The 25,021-nt window shown below is 44.8% G+C and overlaps 1 protein-coding gene across 4 annotated transcripts in view; it reads left to right on the forward strand.

Annotated features, from left to right (window-relative positions):
• Window positions 1–25,021, forward strand: part of C8H1orf21 (chromosome 8 C1orf21 homolog) — a 120,532-nt gene that overhangs the window by 27,550 nt on the left and 67,961 nt on the right. For all 4 annotated transcript variants that reach the window (XM_054073223.1, XM_054073224.1, XM_054073225.1 and 1 more), the window contains one exon: window positions 19,513–19,718. In XM_054073223.1, coding sequence (XP_053929198.1) covers window positions 19,625–19,718 — 94 coding nt within the window. In that variant the 5' untranslated portion in view covers window positions 19,513–19,624. The remainder of the gene's footprint in view (window positions 1–19,512; window positions 19,719–25,021) is intronic.

Here is a 25,021-nt window from a genome sequence, read left to right on the forward strand (position 1 = left end):
TTGCCTGTTCTGTGCTAGAAGAGGGATTTTTACGGGGCGTACAGATATGTATAGAAAATCTGCCAAGTTATAACCCATGCTGTGATAAATGTGGTTGATCTCTCGTCACACGCCCGTGAGGATCATAGAATAGTTTGGGTTGGAATGGACCTTAAAGATCATCCAGTTCCAAATCTCCTGCCATGGGCAGGGACACCTCCCACTGGCTCAGGCTGCCCAAGGCCCATCCAACCTGGCCTGGAACACCTCCAAGAATGCTTTTAGGAGACAGGTTCGATCACGATGCAAGTTACGGTGAGAAAGACTGCAGAGACAACAGGAAGAAGGTTTTCAGGTGCAAGGGTTAAAAACAAATGTGAAATAAGAAGAGACAAGACATTAGTGATGATCAGAAGAATAGACGATAGGTGTTTTGTAAGCCAACAACGTCTGTATGTAAGAGAAGGACTGATTTATATCATGTATTCATGGATTTTGGGGTTGTCCTGTGCAGGCATAGGAGTTGGATTTGATGATCTTTGTGAGTCCCTTCCAGCTCGGGTCGTTCTACGTAACTCCAGTTGGTATTTACAGTATAAATTCTGTAACGTGCTTTTAGCCTCTCTTCTGATGATGATTGTGAGCAATGCAAGAATCGCATTGAACAGAGCCAGGCTTCAGCTGTCCAGTGAGCTGTGGCATTATAGAAGCTTTCTCTCAGGCCAGAGCTATTTTAAATTGAAAACCAAACGGTAAAATAGCGTCAGGCAAAAGAAATGCACAAGTAAAGAATAGGAACTGTCTCAAAGGATTATCAAAACCATCCATCTGCTGTTTCTGTGTGTGCTTTAAGAGCTTCAAAAGCAGCGTGGATGTGGTCGACTGGCGCATAGTGGGGATCCCAGTCTGAGCTCAGGTCTCCTGGAGCCACTGCTGGGAGACAAGTTGAGGTAGGTTCTGTTTGCACAGTTGATCACTTTGCAGTTGGTCTTGTTTAGTGCTATGGTTTCTCTTTGTCTTTGATGTACATCCCCAAATCAGCAAAATCAGCGTCCTTTGTTAGAAATTCATTGGTCCTAGTAAAACGAGATGAGCTGCTCTGACATTTGTGGTTGTTAAACTCGGTTTTGGAAATAATCCGCTTCCAACAGGCCATTCCTTTTGGAGCAGCTTCTGCTCTGCATCTGCAGGTGAGACTCGGGGAGGTCCTTGGTGACTATTTCTTCACCTTCAGAAGGGCTGTTGTTGGTAGAGACTAAAGCAACACAATTCAAGATTGTAAAATACATGTGCTGGGAGGCAAATATTTTTGTGCAGAAAGATGCTGTGCGAGAACTTCAGCCAAACTTGACGTGTTCTTTCGTTATCTAAAGCAAGAAAACAAGATGCTGCTCAGCAGATCAGAGCAAAATTTAAAGTGGGGGTAAAAAACGCAAACAAAACAGGAGAAGACCTAAAATAGCTTTTTTTATGATTTCAAGCTGAACTATTCTTGCACTGTGTTACTAGAGGTAGTTGTTTGGCTGCTTATTTTTGGAAGGAATAGGATAGATGGTACTTATCAGTGGCATAAGCAATGTTATTTATTTATTTCATTTTTTCACATGTTTTTCCATCCACTGTAATGTGAAGGTCGGACAGTGGAAGCCTCCCGTTAGGTAAGGATGCTAGCGGTATCTGAAACTCTATCGCACGTTTTTTTTACTGTAGGTTTCTCAGCACTTGTATTTAGTGTTCGTCTCCCACTTTAAAGGCTTTCTTATTGTAGAGTGTGAAAAGTTTTGCCTTGCATGATAAGGATATCCTCAGTGTGTAACAAATGCTTAGTTGTTAAACCACCCCCACCAAACAACCTCTGATCAGCACAATGCTAAAAGTCGCCCTCTTTGTAACAGGTACCAAAACGATGCTCCTGGATAACTGTATTTTAATTAAACCCCGTATTTTTATCAGTTGCGACTGAAGATCTTTGCTCTGCTGCAAGGAGCATCTTGACGCTTGCGTCTGATGCTCAGCCAGCCTGTTAAATGTGTTAAGAGTACTTTATATTTTTAATCTGATGTTTGAAAACAGCATGGCAAGCATAACCCTAAGAGGATGCAGCTATTGCTTTGTTTGGCATTGTGTTGCTGGAATTCTGCTGTGATTTCATAGCCGTTTCTTAACCCGAACCGTTAGAACAAAACTCAGCAGAGGCTGCTGGCTGCTGCTTGGCGTCGAGAAGAAATTACATCAGTCTGAGGGCTGGGGTTGTTTCTGTCAGAAATGAAGTTTTGTGGGTTTACAGAAAATTCATCTTGAGTCGTGGCAAGTCTGGGAGAGTTTGACACGCTCGTGACGCGAGGATTGTGGGCTCGTCCCCCTCCCTGCCTTTCCCATCCTGCAAGCATTTATATCCGTCTCCTTGGAAGAAAGCTGCAGAACAATAGAATATCCTACTTGCTGTAATATAGAAGTGCTGTACAATATTATTTAGGGAGGGAGGTCTCATTTGGATTAATATTAATCAAGTCCCTAGAGGTATAAGTTAAAGGCAATAAATAAACGTAGCTTTTATAGTCGTAGCAAGAATTTGCAACAGTTCTGAGAAGGATTTTTTCAAAACACTGGTAGGATAATTAACAGAAAAATGGCTTTAAAGCTTCCCTTACAGCAACTCTGGAAACCAGTTTTGATGTTTCAGAGATGTTTTCTGTCCTCGAAACAAGCCAGTTTCTAGGAGCTCTAGCACAGAGCGTTATTTAATCTGTTTTTCTGTCTTCCTGACACCACAAGAGGAGGAAATGAGGTAAGGACGGGTCGTTTTAGGAATCGTCGTTTTAGGAATCGTCGTTTGAAATACAAACGTATGTGTCTTTGTGCCAAAGGGAAGGATGTAGAGAGAACATGAGCATGTATTCAGGGATGGTATTCACCGCACGAGCCGCGGTGTTGCAGCCTGGTCGTCTGTAGCACAGCTTCTGCTCGGTCATTCATTCGGTTGGTACTAAATTTGCCCAATTTTACTTTGGAGAGTTGGAAGACACAAATTTTTCTCTCTGAACCAAGTGTTGAGGTGTCCAGGGAAGCTGAAGATGAATAGGCTTTGACCTCTAGCAGGCGGTACTTCTTATGAAACATCTGATGAACGTAAAATGTCTGAGGAGGTAAAAAAAACCAAAAGCCAATCTGGAGTTTTGCTCCAGAGTTTTTTTAGGCTCAAAAGCCAGTCCAAAATACCCTCGAGAACAAGAAATTCAGTTAACTCTTATTGCAGGATGATTGAAAATGTATGGGCTAGTTGTGTGGGAGCAACAGAAGGTGATCCAAGGGGGAAGAATGTGTTGCCTGGAGTCTAGGGAAATGGGAGTAAGGAGTCAGGATTGTTTTTCAGTCCTTTTTGCTCTGTTATTTGATTGCGCCTCCTCATCTATACTACATTGCTTGTTTACAGAGAAAATATCTATTGACAGGGCAGCTCGTGGAATGGGGAAAGCGTAGCATTGAGTTGAAGACTTAATGAAGGGATGTTAGCGAGGAGCTGTCTGGTAGCATAAGCTGACTGTGTTACTGTTGAAGAACATAAATTCTTCCCTGTTAAGAAATGCATCTGAATTGTGCATATGGAGTCTCTCATGCTAAGCATGAAAAATAAATCTTTTTAAGCGAGTTACCCTGAACTGTAGAAACCGGTGAAGAGGAGCTGCAGCTCATAGGTCTGCGCCGTGCACAGAACTCGTGGGCTCTTCAGCCGAGATTATGTAAGAGACGGGCATCATGTGCAAGAACCGTCTTGCATATTATTATGCCACGTAATGACAGCTCCTCCAAGTGTTCTCCACTGATTGAAACTTGCTGTGAAAATGGTGCTATGCCTTCAAGAGGGTTTTGTAGAAATGGTGAGAGATCCACCAAATTCACGGGGTATCAGGGGGAAGCCTTCTGGGAGGACAACCTTTTGACTGTTCATGTGTGTAAACAAAGTGTGTGTGAGGAGGATTGCAAGAGACCATCCGGGTCACCAAAAAAATTCAGTGTCTGTTCTACCTCATCTTGCTTTATCAGTACAAATGAATCTCTTTACTGTTTTGATGGAGGGGTTTTCTAATATATTTTAATTCAATATGCAGAACATCCTGGGGTAAATAATGAATAAAGGCCAAAGGTAAAATATTACGGTGCTGACATACCTTTCTGTGTTATTTTTTGTCACGTTTCACAGTGTTTTCCGAATGCCAACGGTACGTTGTCATTGAGCTGTCTACAGTGAAGCCCGGGTCACAGTCGTACATTATTCCTGCTAATCTGTGTTACCTTGTGCTTGTCAAGATAAGTTTATTCCACTGCCAGGCAGCTTAATTGTCTGGCTTTTCTCCTGCCTCTTGGGATTTCGCAGTTTTCTCTAGTCTTGATTAATTTGCACGATTTAGTGACACCCATCACGTATAGTCCTACCCTGGCCACTGTTTTCTGGAGATGCAGTTTAGCCCATCTTTGTATTTAACAAAGAACGCCCATGCGGGGCTTTGGTTTGTGTTTTTTTGGTTTGTTTTGTTTTTTCTCGGTATTTAAATTTATTACTTATGTGGTTGGAGGGACATTAATGAGGGCTAATTGAAGGCAGGCAGGACCACTTGGTTCTCCTGAGTTAGGCTTTTGCTCTGGAGGAGTTGTTTCCTCGTGCTGACATACAGTAAAGCCTTTTGAGGGTAAACCTGCCCTTGTAAGGATCTCCCATCGCTCCGCTTCCCACCTCTCCGTTTCCCTGTTGAAGACCAGGTGATGATCTAATGTTCCTTCCAAGCCAGAGTTCTGCAGTAAAGTCCCACCATGATGCTGTCAGTGGCTTTTGAACGTTCAGATAACGAGGATGTTTTGTTTATCCCAAGAAACCGAGCGCATCGACCGCTGTGACCGAAGCTAGGTTAAAATGTTTTGATTTACCGCGTTTCCCTGGTTGCTTTTAAACACTGTCATTAATTCAGATTTTAAACAACTTATAAGGCTGATCGATGTGTAATTTTCAAGATCATTCCAGAGTGTTTCCCGCTCCTCCCTCTGGCGAGCTCGCATGGAAAATGGAATATTCTTCCCTAGTAAATTTTAAGTAAGTCAAACATTTAGTGTTTGGGGAGTGGGAAGTGTCACGGGCACATTCTGCACCTCGAACGCTGCCTGTAATGCACCCATTTTAGCTACTGGCTGTGCGTTGGGTGAGAAGCGATCAAGGCAACGTATTTGTTTTATGTCTTCCATTCAATTTACTAAAATAAACAGAGTTTGTTCCTGCTGGAGGTGAGGTTCCTGCCTGCAATCTGCTCGTTGGTGTAGGAGCCCCTTGTTTGGGTTCCCAGCTGTGCCGTCCGTGTCATTGGTATTCCGTGTGGGTGTGTGGCCGCTCGCAGGGAGTGAAACCCTTGGGGCTCGGTGGGGAGATCACCAGCCTGGGCTCCTTTTTCGCTCACAAACCGGGGAGGAAAGCCGACTGCCACGGCAAAAACACAAAAGTGGTGGGTTTTATCATGTAAAAATTGGATTACCCGCTTCCTGGCTTCTGAAAAATTGGTGTGCTCTGAAATCCCAGGCTTGGGTTTTATACACTGATATAGAGGATCCATTAACGTCCTTCTCCGAGTCTGTACTTTGGCTTACATAAAATCAGATCTTGTTTTTGATTCCTAATAAGGCACTTAAGCAGCCTTAAATGAAGATTAATGTTCCATTACCCTTCTGTCAGTTAAGTTATAGACTGAAATGTGCTGGTCACATGCAGATTGATCTTTTGTGTCAAATAATAGCAAAAATCGATACTTTAATTTTGTTTTTTAAACCAGTATATCTACAGGAACGCTTGTTTGCATCAGGTGACGCCGTTGTATTATTGAGTTTCTCTTTGGGCATCTGTGTGTTCCTGGGAAGTGGGTTACCCAGAGCCAGGACGTGAGGCTGTCGGTAAGCCCCGCTTTAAACCCTGGGCTGTGCAAACAGCCCCATTATTACTCCTGTCACATTTAACGTTACCATTTGTCTTTTGAATTTGGAGGCCTGTTTAACATCTTTTTATTCCCTAAAAAAAAAAAAGAGGGGAAACCAAGCCGATAGGGCTTCAGCTTCCGTTCCAGCTGGTACCGTCTGTGCGCGCCGGCTGGCAAACACCCCAGGAGTTGCTGTTCCTAGTTTTGCATCCTGGCTGTATTTAAAGTTTGATCTCTGGTGCTTTCTCAGAAACTCTGTTTTTGGGATGTCTGAAGGGAGTTGTTGGCATTTGGGTAATGAAATCCAGGCAGCAGCTTTGTGTGCCTTCAACGTAGACCCTGGAAGCAATCAGGGTGATTTTTTTCCCTAGGCTTTTGCTGCTTTATTTCTTCACTGGGTGATGCTGACGGCTGTGCCACAGCCAGCACGGGCTGACTTAGCCCTGTGAAAGTCATCCAAGTGACGTGATTCACATTAGCTGAGAACCCCGTAGAAAAGAAAGTTTATTTGCTTAATTCCTTCGCCCTTATACTTTTAATTTCTTTCACTCAACTGGGCTGTCAAAGTCAGAGAGTTCTCAAGCAACTCCATCACTTCTTCCCTTATTGCCACGGCATTTTTCTCCTTCCCCAGTGTTTTTGGGGGTCTTGAGATGGTCTTTTCCATCCCAGGAAGCAGTCGATCATTGCCTTAATCTTGCTGCGAGGAGGTGGGATAGCACTGGTAACAGAAAGCTGATTTCATAGAATCACAGAATAGTTTCCGTTGAAGGGGGACCTTAAGGGTCATCTAGTTCGAGCGCCCCTGCCGTGGTCAGGGACACCTCCCACTGGATCAGGCTGCCCAAGGCCCATCCAACCTGGCCTTGGACACTTCCAGGGATCATCTGGTCCCTCGGATCGTCTTTGTAGCCTCCTCTGGACCTGTTCCAACAGCTCCATCTCCTTCTTATGTTGAGGATTCCAGAACTGGACCCAATCCTTCAGACGAGGTCTCACAGGAGGGGAACAGAGGGGCAGAATCCCCTCCCTCCCTGCTGGCCACACTGCTTTGGATGCAGCCCAGGACACGGTTGGTTTCTGGGCTGCGAGCGCATGTTGCCGGCTCATGTCGAGCTTCTCGTCAACCAGCACCCCAAGTCCTTCTCTGCAGGGCTGCTCTCAATCATATCCTCCCCCATCTTGTATTGGAACCGCGGATTGCCCTGACACGGATGTAGGACCTTGCACTTGGCCTTGTTGAACCTCATTGCTTATCAAAACTGCTTCTCACGCTGCTTGGTTTCCTTGTGAGCTCATACGACAGGGTTCAAACCGAGCTTTCCTTCCTCCGTCTGCAGTTAAAGCATTTTTGCTCTCTGCACTGTGGGAATTTGATGTATTGAAAAACCTCTTCCAGGGTGGCAATGGCTGTGTCATAAATAGGAAAGCCACCAGTTTCATCGCACAGCAAAATAATGCGATGAGAGAGTGTTCCGTTACAGCAAGGTGTTTATCAGGAAGGAGAGTGAGATGATTTCCAAGCAGAGTGCCCTGATTTTTTTTCTTTTTGGTTTTAAGCTTTACAGTGACTTTGGAAACCTGAGCACTTAGATTTTAATTCCCTTTTAGCCAAGAGATTGGGCAGGAAGAAATACATGGCAATTTTTAGGTTTTCTTTCAATACATCTTAAAACTTGGTCTTCAAAGCGGTGATGGTCACTAAGAGGATTCTCCACGTTGGTGCATGAGAAGGTGCGGCCGTAACAGCCTTTGCAAACAGAACGTCTTCTCCCCAAGTCTTTCTGCACAAAGCCTCGATGAAGCAGAAATACTATTTCTGTCCTCGCTCTTTTTTAGCTTCAGTCTCTTGCATTGGTTTTCTGAATTTAGTCTTTGGAGTTTCAAAGATCTGAACTTCACCTCAATGAAGTACGGTTTATTTATGAGCGCTGACATATGTATTCCATGATTCACTGTAGATGACAAAACAGTGGCTATTCGTCATGTAATTTTTTAATTATAAAAAGCGCGTTCAAAGAGAAACAAGGTAAAGAGAGAAGAATCCTGTTATTAGCTTCTGGAATTGATGCTTTTCCGCTGTCTCTACCCTAATGACGTTTTTTTGCAGTGGGCTGTAGGCACCTTTAAATAGTCTTTAAATATGATTGGTACGAGCTCAGCTACAGCATCGTAATTCAGTTGCGCAGAACTTGCTTATAACATGAGGATGGAAAAATCCAGTAATCCTGCCTGAAGGATTTACGGTGTTTTGGTGCGTATCGCTCTGGAAGCTGATTTTCATGAGGCTGTGTTTATCAGTTGCCTGGCCGCGTGTGATTTACAGGTGCTATAAATGACGCCAGCATTTACAGTTAGGTTGTTTGGAGTTAAATGCTCTTCTAGGGAACTGGACTCCGTGGTGTGGTTTCCATATGAATAACGTCAAACCAGTTTGCAGTACAGGGCTTTTGCTCAGCCGTGAACATCCACGTTCGTGGGATTGGGAAGGAGCGCAGGACCTTGTGCAGCACTGGTTTATACTCGGGGCCGTGTAGCTGCACTGTTTAAAAGCTGAGGTTGTGTGGTACAATCGCATTGTTTAGAAAAAGGAAAAAAAGAATGTTTTTATTGTGTATTCTTTTAGCGTTGCGAAAGAGAAAGCCAAGATTAGAGAGCTGGATGGGACTCGGCGTGTGGTATTAAAATGTTCATGGTGCTGTCTTAGGAAAGAAAAAAGGTAAAAAAAAACCCCAAACCAACAAAACAGATTTTATTAAAAAAAATTAACCAAGTGGGATTTGAGGAACCTTTGGGTGAGCTTTCTGTCTGTCCCATGGGCTGAAGGATTTTGCTAGTCATCCAAACCCAGTTTTTGTTGGCTGGCTCGGTGTCAGCTCTGCACCCCAACAAGAGAGCTGCTTCAGGTGCTTCACCCTACTTTGCTCTGATGGGAATGGTTTTGTTAAGCTTCTGGTAAACTCTAACTTTGAGTGTTGGCTTTAGGAGAAGTACTACAGCTTGCAATACTTTGACAGTCCTATCTTCCTTTCCTTTCCTTTCCTTTCCTTTCCTTTCCTTTCCTTTCCTTTCCTTTCCTTTCCTTTCCTTTCCTTTCCTTTCCTTTCCTTTCCTTTCCTTTCCTTTCCTTTCCTTTCCTTTCCTTTCCTTTCCTTTCCTTTCCTTTCCTTTCCTTTCCTTTCCTTTCCTTTCCTTTCCTTTCCTTTCCTTTCCTTTCCTTTCCTTTCCTTTCCTTTCCTTTCCTTTCCTTTCCTTTCCTTTCCTTTCCTTTCCAATATCAAATTCAATGTGTTTTTTTTAGTTTGGTCTCAGTATTGCTTTCCTAATGTAACAAAAACACAGCCAAGAGCCCCTGCCTGCTGTTAAGAGTTCATAAACGTATTTTTTTTTCTAATTTTAAACCAAAATCCTTCTCACGCTTGAAGCTAAAAGGGGGAGAGGAAGGTTATTAAGGCATCGCAGAGTTTACTCGCAGGAAAGCAGCTGCTATTTTCATGTGCAAAAAGCTAAATGTAGGAGTAAAAGGGCCAAGAAGCTGAACGTCGTACAGCTGTCGGTTGGCTGCGTTGTAACTCTGGATGCAGCTGCCTTCAGGTTTCACTGTCGCAAGGAGTTGTGGACGCTGGGTGGTGAAATGGTCCTGCTGGTCCTGAGCTGGGTGAGCACCACGAGCCTGCAGAGCCGGAGGGGGAGACGATCCAGCTCGGCAGGTTATCAGTTAGTCCTTGCTGGACTGTGCGAAGGGGATAACGACAGCGTAGAGCAAGAACAAAGAAATGAAATTTAACCAACGCTACCATACTTCTCAAATTAATAAATATGCCAGGGATAAAGGCTTTGAGATGAGTCCCTGAGGAAGGTGACGCAGTCGTATGACATCCTTCTAGAGGGGTTATCAAAAACCCCAAACAATGCCATGCGGTTGAGTATAAGCACTGTTGAAATGTGACCATTTTCCTGTAGCTTCTGCACAAATATCAGTAGTAGGCCAAAATATTTTAGGTTTGAAGGCTGCTGAGATGGATTTAGGGATTCTTTGTGGCTGTGTGGAGAGGGATGTGTTGTTTCTTGGCCCCTTATGCCAGCAACAGTATCCGATAACTAAGGCCTTGAGCATCTTAGTGGAGTGGACGTTCAATAGGAAAAGGAGCAATATTTGAGTATTTTAATAACAAAGTGAGGAGAGTTTGTTGTGGGCAGAAGGCAAAGGAGTGAAAATAGCTCTTGGGGGCCCAGCTCAAATTCTCGAGGAAGAGGTAGAAGTTGTTTAGATGGCTGACTGGGAAATGTAGAGCTGTATTCAGCTGCGCATTGTCAGCACAGTTCTCAAGGAACTAACCTCTCTGCCTCTGTTTCTTGCAGCCTGTGCCTCTTCCCACGTGTAGATGTGGCACTTAGGGACATGGTTTAGCGGTGGTGTTGGGAGTGTTGAGTTTATGGTTGGACTTGATGATCTTAAAGGTCTTTTCCAACCTAAATGATTCTGTGATTCAAGGATACTTCAGTACAAAGACCTGCTTGGAGCATAGCAGAAGAAAGTGGAGACTAGTTCTGAACCAGGGTTGTCCTTCTGGTCTCGAGATAATGAAAAAGGTGCCGTGGCTGAAATTTCCTCGTGTCTATGGTTGCTGTCCTTGGGTATGAATGAGAGACTCAGTGGAGAGCTAGCTTGGGTGATGTATTTGCATCCTCGGAGCGTTACCTGCTCAGCCCCTGCTCAAAGCCAGACAAATAGCTTATGTACGCGTATGCTTCTGCCTTTCCTGAGCCTTCTCAGTCTTTTGTAATCCGCATTTCTGTTATCTTCAGGGCACCTGTATTATTTTGTTCAACTCTTGCAAATCGAACAGTGTTGCATTAACTTTCCTTGCCATCAGTTTTCTCTTCCTGGGTGAGCATCTGCTGAGCTTCAGCAGTTTTGTGTATCTGCGCTGGCATATTTTGGTGTTAGTTATCCACAAGAGTTATTATCCTGTAGCCGTTTGCATTGTTCTGGCAGCACGATTCTTAAAAAATTCCTGTTATGCTTCAATTCCTACTAATTGTATTCAATGCCATTTGGAGCTGTTTCCCAATTATTTATTACACGTCCTCTGCTCCTATAGCTGAGCAGAATGCATTTTTTTTTTCCCCTGCTTGGTAGGAGTTTCTCTCCTTGCTTTGACTCCTGTGAAGCTGTAATGTTTTCAGCTGTTTTTTTTTCCCCCTCTGTTCTATTCATGCGTTGGTTTGGCTGAAAAATCCCAGGGGGAGCTCGGCTGTGTGGCCAGGCGGCTGTGAGGGGGCGTGGGAGAACGCTTCATTTGCCGTTTTCTTTCAGGATTATTTCCTCCGGTTTGTACGTGCTCAGTTGTACACCTTTCACAACTGCAGGACCTCAAGCCAGCAATTCATCTCCCTGACTTTAGAAGCTGCCGTTAGACTACTGTGTGACCTTCCGCTCCTCCCTGGATCGTAGAATCATAGAATAGTTTGGGTTGGAAGGGACCTTAAAGCCCATCCAGTTCCAACCCCCTGCCATGGGCAGGGACATGTCCCATGAGACGAGGTGTTCCAAGGCCCATCCAACCTGGCCTGGAACCCCTCCAGGGATGGGGCAGCCACAGCTTCCCTGGGCAACCTGGGCCCGGGCCTCACCACCCTCATGGTGAAGAAATTCCTCCTTATATCCAGTCTCAATCTGCCCCTCTCCCGTTTATCCGCGTTGTCCCTCGTTGGGGCAGCCTGATCCAGTGGGAAGAAGTCACTGGAAGAAGTGTGACTGCAAGAATTTTTTGGCTCATTTTGCTCATCTTAACTGTTGACAAAGGCTTGGAGTGATAGGACGAGGGGCGGTGGATATAAACTGGAGAGGGGCAGATTTAGACTGGACATAAGGAGGAATTTCTTCACCATGAGGGTGGTGAGGCCCTGGCCCAGGTTGCCCAGGGAAGGTGTGGCTGCCCCATCCCTGGAGGTGTTCCAGGCCAGGTTGGATGGGCCTTGGGCAGCCTGAGCCAGTGGGAGGTGTCCCTGCCCATGGCAGGGGGTTGGAACTGGATGGGCTTTAAGGTCCCTTCCAACCCAAACTATTCTATGATTCGATGATTCTAAATAAAGGCAAGAGCCTCTCCCCAAAGCTGTGATTCCAGTGAGCTCCTAAACCTCTGTGGAGGGAAGGGAGTAAGGGAATGGTTTTCCACAAGCACTCGGCCTCCAGTGGGATGTCCAGAAGCGCCTGTGCTGGATGGGGAGACGCGATCAAAGCAAGGGATGGATCACAGCGGGTTTTACTGGAGCAGTGACACGTTGCTTTTCCTCCCCGTGGCCCAGCTCCTCTCTTGCCGGTGTTTTTTCAGCTGCCCGTCGTTGGGCAGAGGTTGCCACTGCTCCCTTGCTCCTGCTTTCTCGGCTGCCCTTCCAGCTCGAGTTTCCAAGGGATAACCCATGCAGTGGGATGTGGTGGGATGTCAGAGGGGATATCATGTAGGGCTCTTGGGTCAAACCAAACCAACGCAACCCTTCAGGTGCTGTGTCCTTCAACACCAAAAGCCCTGTTTTCTCCTTGATCCTGAGGACTAACCCTGCGAAGCAGGAGGAAGCAGTTGAACATGTAGTTTTGGGAATTGAAGTTGTGGTGCGCATCCATATTACCCTATTTTGTGCCACCTACATGGGACTGCTGTGGGAAATGCCCAGAAATGCATTTAAAGAATCCCTGGTGGAAATCTTGAATCCTCTACCGTTGCTCACAAAAGCCGGGAGTAAAATGAGCTCCTTTGTTAGCTTCTGTCATTAATTTTACCTGATGATTTTTAGCGAGACCGTAGCTGTGGTTTCAGCCATGGAAGAGGCAGCACATCTTCTGTCATTTAAGTGTTATTGGCTTAGTGAAGAAAAATTTCTTCTTTCTGCAACTCGTCTCCAAGAAAAGGAGATCCCTTTAAATTGTTTTACGCTTTAATTGCACAGAAACAGCAGAAGTGCATATGGCAAATGCTTCCTTGCTGACACATTAGCAGCCGGTCCCTGGCATCTCAGCCCCTTGGCTTCTGCATAGCTGAGCTGGTTTGTTTAATTTCAACTGAAGTGGCACATGAAGTAGCTCCTGCCCTCACTCTTTGGGTAGAAAATGCCTGGGAAGCACCCTGGGATGCAGCTTTGGAGCTCTGTAGTGCTGCAGGACAGCCAGCAGGCTGCTAATCTCCCTCTGCAGTCATAAATTTGGCCAAATTTGCTGTTTGACCAAACTTACCAGGGACAAGGAAAGGTCTCTGCGTGAATGCTGGAAGCGCACAGCATATCTGGAGAGCGTATGTTCAAGGCAGATGTTGTAGAACAGTCGGGAGGGACCCAAAGTGCTTTCTCAAGGTGAGGTGGGATAATCCCGCGCTGTATGGTTGGAGGCGACTGCGTGGGGAGAGAGATTCATTTCTGTTGTATTTGCAGTTGTGATTCATTGATACGATTGGAGATGGGGGGAGACGATGGGATCTGTCATCTAATTTTTGTACATTTTCAAGGATTTTCCAGGATTTTCTCAGTCAGCTGCTTGGGGGGCTTTTAACTGTAGAGCCAGTAGGATAGATCAATGGGTCTGAAGGGGGGTGAGACCCTGGAAAGGTACAGATAATTGCATTAAAAATAATCAGCAGAAGTGCTTATTGCAAACAAAAGAAAAGAGGGTGCTGGTGGATGAGAAGCTCAACGTGAGCCAGCAACTCGCAGCTCGGAAAGCCCAACATATCCTGGGCGGCATCCAAAGCGGTGGGGGGATTCTCCACCTCTGCTCCGCTTTCATGAGACCTCACTTGGAGCCCTGCATTCAGTTCTGGAGTACCGAGCACAGGAAGGACATGGAGATGTTGGAGCGAGTTCAGAGGAGGCCACGGAGCTGGTTGGAGAGGTGGAGCACCTCCTGTATGAGGACAGGCTGAGAGAGTTGGGATCGTTCAGCCTGGAGAAGAGAAGGCTCCGAGGAGACCTTAGAGCAGCTTCCAGTACTGAGAGGGTCTCCAGGAAAGCTGGAGAGGGGCTCTTGAACAGGGAGGGCAGGGATAGGACATGGGGAACAGTTTTGAGCTGAAAGAGGGGAGATTGAGATGAGGTCTTAGGAAGAAATGTTTTGCTGTGAGAGTGGGGAGGCCCTCAGGTTGCCCAGAGCAGTGGTGGCTGCCCCATCCCTGGAGGTGCTCAGGGCCAGGTTGGATGGGGCTCGGAGCCCCTGATCCAGTGGGAGGTGATCCAGGGGGTGGATCTAGATGGGCTTTAAGGCCCCTTCCAACCCAAACCTTTCTGTGACTCTATGAAAATAAGAGGCTAATTTTGCTGATAAAAAGGTAAGATAAGCCTCAGCGGGACAAAGTCTGCCCTGTAATAGAACAAAAATCCTAATGATATGAATTAGCAGCATTAATTCAAATCAGGCCCTCCCTGATGGGAAAAAACTAGGTAGACGAGCTTCTGTGGTTTCTCTGTCGGGTCTCTTGAGCTGTCAAATTGCAGTGTTCTTCTGTGCTCTTTGAGAAGTGAATGCTTCAAATAGAATTTCTGCTGAGCGTGGCTTCCCAAGAGAGGACACGTGCAAACTGCAGTGCCCCCACCCAGCCAGGTAACTGGGCTGGTTTTGGTTGTCGAGGTTGTTTTTAGTGCAGCATGAGTAAAATGCTGTAAGACCGCGATGCGTTTTCTCTTCATTTCCTTGGGTGTTATTGATTTTATAGCGCTTCTCTTATTCTTCTCCCTTTCAGCACGATTACTGCTGTGTTTGCTCACTGGCTGGAACAGCGTGTTTCCAATAGGATGCTGAAATATAATTATAAACACAGAAGTTTTGCATCGGAGAGACAAACAGTTCATAGAAGGGGATAAAATCCCTAATTTCATGGCTATTGATATCAACAGGCGGAGGGAACGTGTTCTGCCTGGGGGTTTGAAGCAGCACAGCATCGCTACTCTCTTTGGCTTTTCTTTTTCCCCCTTCTGGTATTTAGTGTTTGCAGCTCTCGTTCTGCTATAACCTTGCCCTGTTCTTTTAGCAAGTCAGTGGGTTGGTTTTCAGTGTAATTGTGCTATTCACCAGCAACGCTGGGGCGAATGATTTGAAAAAGGAGAAACAAAAGTTTATATGAGGTATATATGTTTACGTCTTTTTCTCACTCCCCCTCTTAGGCCATTGGTGCACTTCAGAGGCAAAAGGTCTGTCTTTTGGGCTCAAAACTGCCTTTTGGCAGTTGAAAATAACCCCAAAAGCCATCTTTTCTGGCAGAAGTTGTGTTAGGGTGAAGGGATGTCACTGTAGGGACTCCCAGATGCTGATTTCCAGTGACCCTCATGGAAGTTAAATTCAGAAGGCATTGCTGCTTTCTTCTTTTGGCAAACAAAATCAAACGAAAATCAAACAGGACTGATTCTTATAGGAAATAAGTGTAATTAATAGCAGCCAAGTCCTTGGGTTCTGCCTGGACTCGGTTGCATTACAGGTAGACAGTGTGTGGTTTTTCTTTGTAGCTTAGTTTTTCTTCATGGTTGCACAGAGCTCCTTGCTTTGATCACATGAGCTTTGTGAAATTTTAACCTGATTTCCTGTGTGGTCAACACGGAAGGAAACTTTTAGATGTATCAGCAGCCTGAAGATGCTGAAAGATTGGTTATTGCAGTACAATAAAGATGAAAACAAACACACCTGTGGTAAGAGAAGAATTAACACACGTTCGTTGTGAGACACTTAACTGTTTGGTTTTCAACTGTGGAAGCAAAATGCGTTTTGTCGAGGTTTCAGGCTTGGATGCGACTGTCAGAAACAAGAGGCGAGGGCATGACGAGTGGATTAATGAAGTGTTGAAAGAGCTGGGAAAAGAAAAAGCACAATATAGACATGCCTCAAAAAGGAGGAATTACTTAACGTTTCCTCTGTTTGGGAATTGAGCTCCCTTTTTTCTAGTTGGGGTACACAGCACAGCATCTGAGAGCGCCTGTAGTCTTCTCTTGACCCGCGAGTAAGATGTTAATCTTAACCCTGCCGCATTTAATTTGGGGGTGGTGTAGACACTTTTGATCTGCCGGAGAGATTGTTCTCACTAGCGTTTTGCAGATTGGAGCTTGTAAATTGCCTCTCAAATCTCGATAATTAATGATGGTGGGTGGTGAACATGAACTGCAAATGGTTTGAGGTTTTCTTATTCTTTTTATTTTTGGCTTCTAAAGAGCTGTGTGCCCCACAAATGCTCAGGAAGACAAAAGGGAAAAAAAAATCTATTTGTGCAAAAGTGGGGGAGGAGGGGGAACGGATGCGTTATTCTGCTGCCATTTGAAGTACTGCGTTTCATGTCCTCAAAACCCACTGCAGGCATCCATCCTATCGAATAAGGACCAGCGTCTTGTTCCTGAGCGATACCCAAACCTCGTCGCTCTGGGCTTCCATACTCGGGCAAGGGAGGATTCCCCCAGGCTGGGGCAGCACTGGGTCCTATACCTCAGATTTCATCTCTTGTAAAATTAATGCTGCTTCTCGCTCTCTCGTTTCAAATCCTCTGCTAATTCTGGCTTGTGTTAGTTTTCCTTGTTGCAGTATCATCTGTCTCGCTGCACTACATTAACAGTAGTCCAAGAAATGAGCCTGGAAATGTGTGTTGGACTTCACCTTGGAGGTCACTTTGGAGTAGCTTTCTCAGCCCAGTTTATTGGCACCAGCAAATATTGCCTCCGCAATCCCAGTATTAGTCACATAGTTTTTTTTCTGATAGTGCTGTGATTACTCTTCTTTAAAGTAAAAGGTAGAACTTCCAGTTCCCATATTCCCATTAGTTTCCTTGAGTCGCAGCATGCCTTTGAACGTGACCGTATTTTTAGTGAGGTTGGCGTGTGCTGCCGAGATACTGCAGGAGAGATTTGACTGTGGATATGGGTTTTTTCCCCTCCCCTAAAGAGCTTTATCCTTTTGCATTCACATTCTGCTCCTTTCTCGCTCTTGATTGCTTCCACAGCTCGCCGGTCCTGGGTGACGGGACCAGCACCCTCCAGGGGACTCATCAGTGATGAACTCTTTTGCAATTTGGTTTGCTGCGTGTTGGCTGGGCATAAAACTTCACCAAAAAAAACCCCTCCCCACACCCAACCCACTGCTATGTTATGAAATACATTTGGGTTTTATTACTAAGCAGCTGTTTCCCTTTTGTAAGTGGTCCCTGAGAGACAGAAGGAGGAAAAAAGAGGAAAAAGAGTCAACTATGGCAACAGTGTGATCCATTCCACAGGTTCTTTGTGAGCGCGGATCTGGGTTTCTGTGACAGAGATGCTCGCTGTGTGGCACGCACAGTGATTTCCCCCCCTACAACCTGTTAGCGGTCCCACGGATGCACCTCCTTGTCTTTTCTGGGGTGACACTGGCTCTCCCCTTGCTCTTTGCCCCAGAGCTGCCCACATCCTTTTCCTCGAGATATAATTGGTTCTATTTTAAATCACCAATTGAAGTTACTGTTTCCGGGCTCTGTTTTCCTTGAGGCTCCTACTTATATCCAAAATCTCAAACAGGGAGTCTCTGGCGAAAAACTTGATCGTTTTTACCCCATCCTTTGTTTCAGCTGTTTTTTTAAAAGCTATTGTCTTTAAGCAAATTTGCATCCTTTAAGAAAATGAGTCCCCGTTTAATTTCCAGCCCGGTTAGCGCTTCCCCTTGCCAGCTTGCTGTTTCTCCTCCATCTCCCACACCTCCGCCTGTCTTGCTGCGCCTCCTGAGCAACCACAGCGTGGCTGATGCTCAAAATCCTCATTTCTTACCCCAAAAGCAAGACGAAGCCCTGTTACCATGATGCAGGCTGTTGTGCTGGTTGGGCACACGTGAAGATGCCGGCCGTGACCCTCACCGCGTTGCTAAAACTTCCGAACAGCTAATATAGTTTATATAAAGCAAGCGTGTTGGTATTTACGCCACGTGGCGTTGTAATGAGGAATGCGCGCAGAGGGATTGTGAGAGCGATGTTGTTTCTTAGCAGGGCTATACCTTTGTCTCTACACCTGACAAGCAGATGCTTTAAAAGAGTTGAATTTGGATAGTTTGGATCTCCTTAGCGATTGCTTGAGGAAGCAGATAACTTCCCTAGCATAGTACTGACTTTTGCTGCAAAACCTAGCTTTTCTTTTCTGTTTTCTGGTGTAAAAAAATCAAATTATGGAATCGTATAGGCTTAAAAAAATAGCTCACGGGGGTCTGCTCACTCCCACTAATAGCGTGGATACCTGGCGTAAAATCCTCTGCTTTCAGGTGGGCTGTGGCTAAAGGAGAAGAGAGGGACCAGGTAAATAGAAATTTGTGCTCATGCTCATATAAGAGGAAGGAAAAAAGGAGAAAGCACGTGGGGGAATATACCGGGCATAAAGAAAAGTGCACGTAGAGGTGTGATGTGGTGAGTTAGGGGTTCAGAGCAAGGACTGAGCACATAGACAAGGTGCACTTTGCCTGGAACGGAGTGGTTAAATGGAGAAAAGCATGTTTCTGTGCTGTGCAAGACGAAAGGTGGGAGCTGCTCTGTGAGTAAGAGGTGGTTCTGTACCCAGAGGGCTTCCTCTCGCGTGGGAAAAGCCGCGTGTCGGAGGACCTGTGGCCGCAGGGCCAGAAGCAGAATCGCTCTCAGCCGGGTTGGCCACATCCTTGTTTCTGTGGCTGTGGGGATGGGCAGGAAAATCCCTCCTATTCCATGTCCTGGTGCGTCACAGTGCTGCCTCGGCATGGGCAGGCGTGACCTTCATGCTGAGCACGTAGGGAACAGAGCTCGAAAGGTTTCCTTTGGGATTGCACATTGCTGGTGGGGTGGAAATTGCTGTGTCCCAGGTGAGAGCGCTCTTCCGCTGTTAAGTCCTTGTGGTCAGCATGGAGTAAAATGAGCCACGCGTCCTTTTAAATTTGAAGTAACGAGTTAAGAAATTGCATGTATGATCTTATGCTATCGCTGAACTCAACAACTCGGCAAGAAGAGCTGGTTCTCATTTTCCTCTAGCTCTTCTCATCCAAAAGGTTTGGCTGATGGAACGGCAAGCCAGGTCGTCTCACCCAGCTTAGAAGTTGATTTTGTTTGAGTGTGGAACCGTTTGGTCATTAAACAGTTTGTGGGTTTAATGAATTTTTTTTTTAATATAAAATATTGCAGCTATAAACTAGCTTTTTCTTCCCCATTTTGTTATATGTGACATCTGGATTGTTCAGGGCGTGTTATTCCATCCTAAAATGGGGATAGTTGCCTTTTAGAATGGCAGAGGTTTTATGGATCCAGTAGAGTAATGAACACATAGGAAGAAGATAACACAGCTGGCTATTGCTTTTCACATCTATTAACATAAGATCTTTAATTGATTTAGGGGAGTATTTTGTCTGAGCACTTGCAATTAGCAGCTCTTAAACACTAAAACACTAAGTAAGAAATCTGGCTTGATGTGTGGATTGATAAAAGGAGCAGATATTGTGGGGTTTTTATCTTCTTCCTAAAAAACCTCTGTGTTCCGTGCTTTTGTAATTCTCTTTCCAACCCTATTATTTGTCTTCTTGAAGCTCTGCATTTAGAGGTTACCTTTTGTCAATATTTTCCTCTCTCTTTGCCATCTTTAGGTAAAAGCGTCTCGACAGCCACGTGGGAAAGTGGATTATTTTTCAAACAATGAGCGCGCGTCTCTAGACATGATTTGTGGTTCGGTCCAGCTGGAGCTGTCTGAATGAAGCTATGGGCTGTGCCTCCGCCAAGCATGTTTCTACTGTTCAAAACGAAGAGGAAACTCAGAAGGGGAAAAACTACCAGAACGGAGATGTGTTTGGTGGTAAGTGTTGCAGGATTTCATCTTTCCCCCTACATTCTGAGTGTTCTGGATGGTATATTTGTGAGTCTTCTCCTTTCGCTAAATGTAAAGGAAAACACGTGTTAAAATAAATCAGTGATAGTGCAGTTGGCCCTTCTAAAGGACGGTACTATGACAGCTCAAACATAGGTTGGGGTGAAACTTATAGTGGAAAATTACCATTCAAAGTGATGTACAGTACTTTACTGTCTTGAACTGAACTAGAATAGTTCAAAGGCAACGAGCCACACAACCCCCTCATATTTATATACGTGTCTCCGTTATGTATTTGTCATTAGGTACCAAAATAGTTGAATAATTCCCTAAAAATAAAAATCTTATTCAGTAAGAAAAATAATTCCTCAATATGTTTTCCTGGTAAAGCAATAAAAGCATTAGTTCTAAAATGCTATAGCAAACAGCGTTTGAAGGTGCAATGGAAATAGAGATAACCTTCTATGGGGGATTCAGTAGTACCGGGAAGCTCTGAATGTGGAACAACAACATCGGTTGCACTGTATGGGAAGGCTGGTCCATGATCCAGGTGTTATCACAGCCGCTTGTGCATCAGGGTGGTTGTATAAGATAAAATTTATAGTCAGCTTCATGATTTCTACCCCCCCGCCCCAATTTTGTTAGTACACGCTAAGTGTTTTTAGCCGATGATCTAAACAGTACTTCAGGTTTTTTAAATGTTAGGAATTATCTGGAAGACTATTCAGAAATGAGATTGCTAGATCTGCCCAGGTATGTATCTGACAGTCAGCTGCGAATAAGCTTAGTAACTTAGTACTGTTACCCTTAAAATAGGTGCTTAGAATTGGTACTGAGTGCGCCAAACTTCTCTTCTCTGGTGGTTTTTATAGCAATTGTTTGTGTGGAAGTGGGTATGACACATCTAAGCAGCAAAAAATATCTCCTCTTAGTTTCAAAACCAATGACATTTCACTTTTTGCACCTTGCTGGGGGCTAGCTTGCTCCCCACCGTGGAGCCCCGGAGTAAGGATACTTAGAGGCGTAATCCAGACAGAAAGTGGTTATTCATTGAGCTTCAGACTTAAGCGATGGGTTATTTTGCCATGTGCACTCCTTTGCTGGGTTTGGAACTGTGAGTTGAATATGCTGCTTTTATTTAAAGAAGGCTTCAAGTGCTGTCACGAACGAAAGGATCTGTTCGTTTCTCAAAGGAATTTCAGTTTATAATTTAGCTGCTATTTGGTGGAGGAGCAGTTTTGGCAGTATGTGCCTCTCTGCTATTTTGTTTTAAGCTGCTGTGGGCCGGGGATTGTAATTTTAATGACAAGAAACCTGGAGTAACTTCTGGAGGCAGAGGATCAAGAAGACCGAAGGGAGTTTAAAGGACTTTATCGACCTGGACTGGTGTCAGCACTATCATTTAGCTATTCTGGGATCCATTTGAGGGCTGTTAATTGTTCCCTGTTTTACGGAAAGCTATCAATAGCAGAAATCCTACCTTCTGTTAACCATTTTCTGGCACATACTTGAGTTTAGCTTAGCAGATTAGCATCGCTAAAAGATCCAGTCCAGTGACTGATTCTATTTTAGCAAAGAGGTGGAGTCTGAGACTTAAACGACTTGTTGAGTGGTAACCAGAATGAGCAGAAAAGCCATGTTTTTCCCTTGCTGCTGGGGGGATAGGCTCCAGATCAGGAATTGGGTGTAGACAAAGTTGAGCTGGAGCGTACCTGACTTCGCTGCTGTTCTTTTGGGACTTACAAATGATCAACAGGATGCTTAGATGCCCACAAGCTGGAATCCGTGTGCTTCACATATCCAGTGCCTTGCGTCATTCCTAAACACAATTTTTCAGTATGAAAAAGAGAGGCAAGAAAAATACACCTTAACTTCATATTTATTGTCCTTCTTAGCAATCTTTTGCATTTGCCAGATGCCTGGAGCGCTTTTATAGGAGACTGAATAGTATCCCTGCTCCCTCTTCTTCCATGTTGGAAATTGTAGTGACAATTGCATTGTTTGTTGTGAGTTAGATCTGAAATCTCAGTGTTCTGCCCACTTTGTTTTCTATTAAACTTTCACGTTGTCGGTCCTAGATTAATTCCGTGTAACACATTGTGCAGTTATTCCTTAAGTTGTCAAGGAGGAAGTCAGTCAACGCCTGTAAGAGAGCTCTCGTCATCAGCTCCCGACAAGGAAAGAGCGTAGTTGTGCTAGCTTGGAGCAGGTGATCTCAGCGAGGATGGCAGATACTAGCAGAACAAGTTCCCAGAGATGTGGAAGTTTCCACAGAGTCAGCAAAGGTTAAAAGACACTGCAACAATTACCTTGTAAGTTCCCCATCCAGTTCCAGGTGACAAAAGCTGCTGAATGTTTCCTTGCCTATTGACGGGAAGAGGTAGAAGTGTCTCATCCAGCCAGTGGCCAAGAGCAGAGCATCTTGGCAGCCGATAGGGATCAAAAATTAACTGCGGAATGACTAGGCAGAGCAGGACCGAGGTGAGTGGCAGGGAAACCGGATGGTTCCTGAGGAGCAAGAAGGTAACGGAAAGGGAATTAGAGGCAATCAGTAAGAGGTTTTGGGGAAGGAGGTGGCACAGTAAAAGAAACAGAGATGAGAAGTGGCGTTGGAAGGTGGCTGATGTAGAGATAGCATTGATAAAATCCCAGAAATATTAGTATCTGTCAGTAGCGATGTTCTTAGATGATAAACACTTGTAGTGTTCATGTCTGGGGAGTAATCTGACATAAAGCACCTGTGCAGAACTAGCAGGTTCAAGCTTTGCAGTTGTAGTAGCCCAAATTACCTCAGACATTTCGCAAGTGGAGAAAATCTGGAAGCACTTGGAACAGCAGTGCCAGAACTGAAGGGAAATACCTCAGTGCTGGTGCTGCCTTCCCCAAGCAGCTGGTGGGATCTGAAAGACGTGGTTGACGATATATTGCCCTTCACTGTTTGCCTAACATCTGAGATGAAAACGGTACTCTTCTTTCTTGCTTGAACTTCATCCCAAACAAGCTGCGGGCAACGAGTCAACAGCAAGGATTGTACTTCCCATCTTGCTTTTGCATTAAATGGGTCATTTTTTCAATGAGGAGAGGTATGAAAATACTTCATTTGACTCTAGCCAGTTTTGCTCCTACCTTTGCCTCAGGCTGCTGGGGTTTTTTTGCCACTTAGGGATTTTTTTGTCATCTGTGGTTGAAAGCATTAACCACATAGCTGAAAAACCTTTCACTTTCCCACTTACCACCCTTTTGTTCACGTGTTTTTCTGTGAGCTCCATCTTCTCTGGTGCTCAAGAGCTTTTTTGCTCCACTGCTATAAATGCAGCTGCACAAGTACCAAGTGGAGCTGCTGAGGAATGAACTAGATGGTCATCGTTACCATTGCCCTTGTTTTCCAGCTGGGCAATAAGAACCACCAGTGCCAGCCTGCGGTGACACAGAGACCGTGGCTACTCCCTACCATCTCTGCCGTCAAGGCTGAGTAATGATGGAAGTTCCGGAGGTTAGTCATAGCCTGGGGTCATAAGTTTCCCCTCTTGTAACTGCTGGAAAAGAGCTGTAACTCTAATGAGAGTGCTGGGAGGGGAGGAGGAGAGAACACGTGTTTGTAGTTAAATGTGAGTTCTTGCTGTGAAGGAGGTCAGCTCTGTGTGTAGTACAACAGTCCGGAGGGGTCTGAACTGCGGAAGACGTGAGGGTGGTCTCAGAACTATGTAAGTGGTTGGGTCTCCAAGCTTCTCGTTTGGGGTAAGCTCATGGTGGAGGATTTCATGAATAAACAAAAGGTGGGAAGGACCTAATTCATTCCTGTGCGTATCCTTACTTTCTGTTGGATGACAATTCTCCATTAGTGTTGCATTCAACTTTGACTTCCTTTGCTATGAACACACTTGTCCCTCAGCACGTTTTCCCCCTCCTTTTGGGGGGGAAGCAGGCAAGGCCATGCAGGAGTTATGAGCACCAGCAGGTTTTTTCCGGACTATAGATGTCCTTTTGAATCCAGAGATTGTTTTCTGAACTGCCCGGAGTGGTGCTGTTCTGCTTCTGGTGTTCCTCAGAGCCTCTACGTGCTTTTTCCTTCTTTCCCTGGTGGCTGAAGTCAAATCTATCGACTATTTGAGAGAAGATCACTTCTTTGAGGATTTTGTTTTTCACTTTTCACAGTCACTCCAGGTTAAGATTGTGCTCCAGTGCCTTATTTCCTCCCCAGCTTTGAACCTGGTTTTGAGTTGAGCCAACACATCGAGCCAGGCGTCCCCTGTAAATTTGAAACGCTAGTGTTTAAAACTGAGAAACCCACCGTGAAACCCATGAGTTCTGTAAGAACAAGTTCGAGTTAACTGAGAACATAAACATTTCCATCTCGTCTCGAACTGTGGAAGGCACGCTGTGTTCTGCTTCCATATGTATTTAAATAATTGAGTTAGCAGGCCTATCAGAGGAGATGTTCTAGAGAAGATTGAGTATAATATGATTATTATGTCTTGTTGATCTCTAATGACTTTTAAATCCCTCTAATAAGGATAGTAATAATAAATCTTCATTTATTAATCGTTCCACTTCAAAGCTGATTTCCAGGGCAATGCATAAGAACTATAATAATGTAAATACCAATGAAGAACAAAATGCCGTGATAGAGCCTTGAGTGTTGTTGAGTTCAGCATATGTTTTAATAATATAAAATCTTGTAGATCGATTTTGTTTGTGCCTTTTTAAAAAGTCATAGATTGTTCTTTTGAAAGGGAGGTTATTTGCCTGATTTTTTTGTACAAGAAAACTACTAGTAATGTGATTTCTTGTGGAAAATAACATTTTTAGAATGTTTATTAATCTGAGAGGCTTGTCCAGATGTTTATGTGGAGCTCTTGGGTGCTCTGCAAAAGTGAGAGTAAACGTAGCAGATAAGAATCTTCTGGTAAATTGGGAATATCCGTGCTGCAATTTCTGTTATTAACAGCAGCTCCAATTGCTAAACCAGTCTAAATCAAGCTGAATGCAAAGCATAGTATTTATAAACCAATTTATCTGAGGAAAGCTGGGAGGATGCAAGAAAGGGTAATCTTTAGCCTTTAGGTATCGTAATGAGATTGAAAAAGTGATCGATGCAGTTAGTGTCCAACTGACTGCACTCCTTGTGAAGTATCTTCACAGCTTTCCCAGTTTGTGTAACAGACCCACCCTTGTCTTAGAGATGGGCAGCGTGGAGATGGCGTGTGAGGGACCTGAGGTCCCGTCGCGTGCAGCCGTGCGTGCCTTTGGCTCTGCTCTGCTCTGCCTCACTTTGGTTTTTCTACAGTTTT

This window comes from Cuculus canorus, chromosome 8 (assembly GCF_017976375.1).
Source record: "Cuculus canorus isolate bCucCan1 chromosome 8, bCucCan1.pri, whole genome shotgun sequence".
Taxonomy (NCBI): Eukaryota; Metazoa; Chordata; class Aves; order Cuculiformes; family Cuculidae; genus Cuculus; species Cuculus canorus.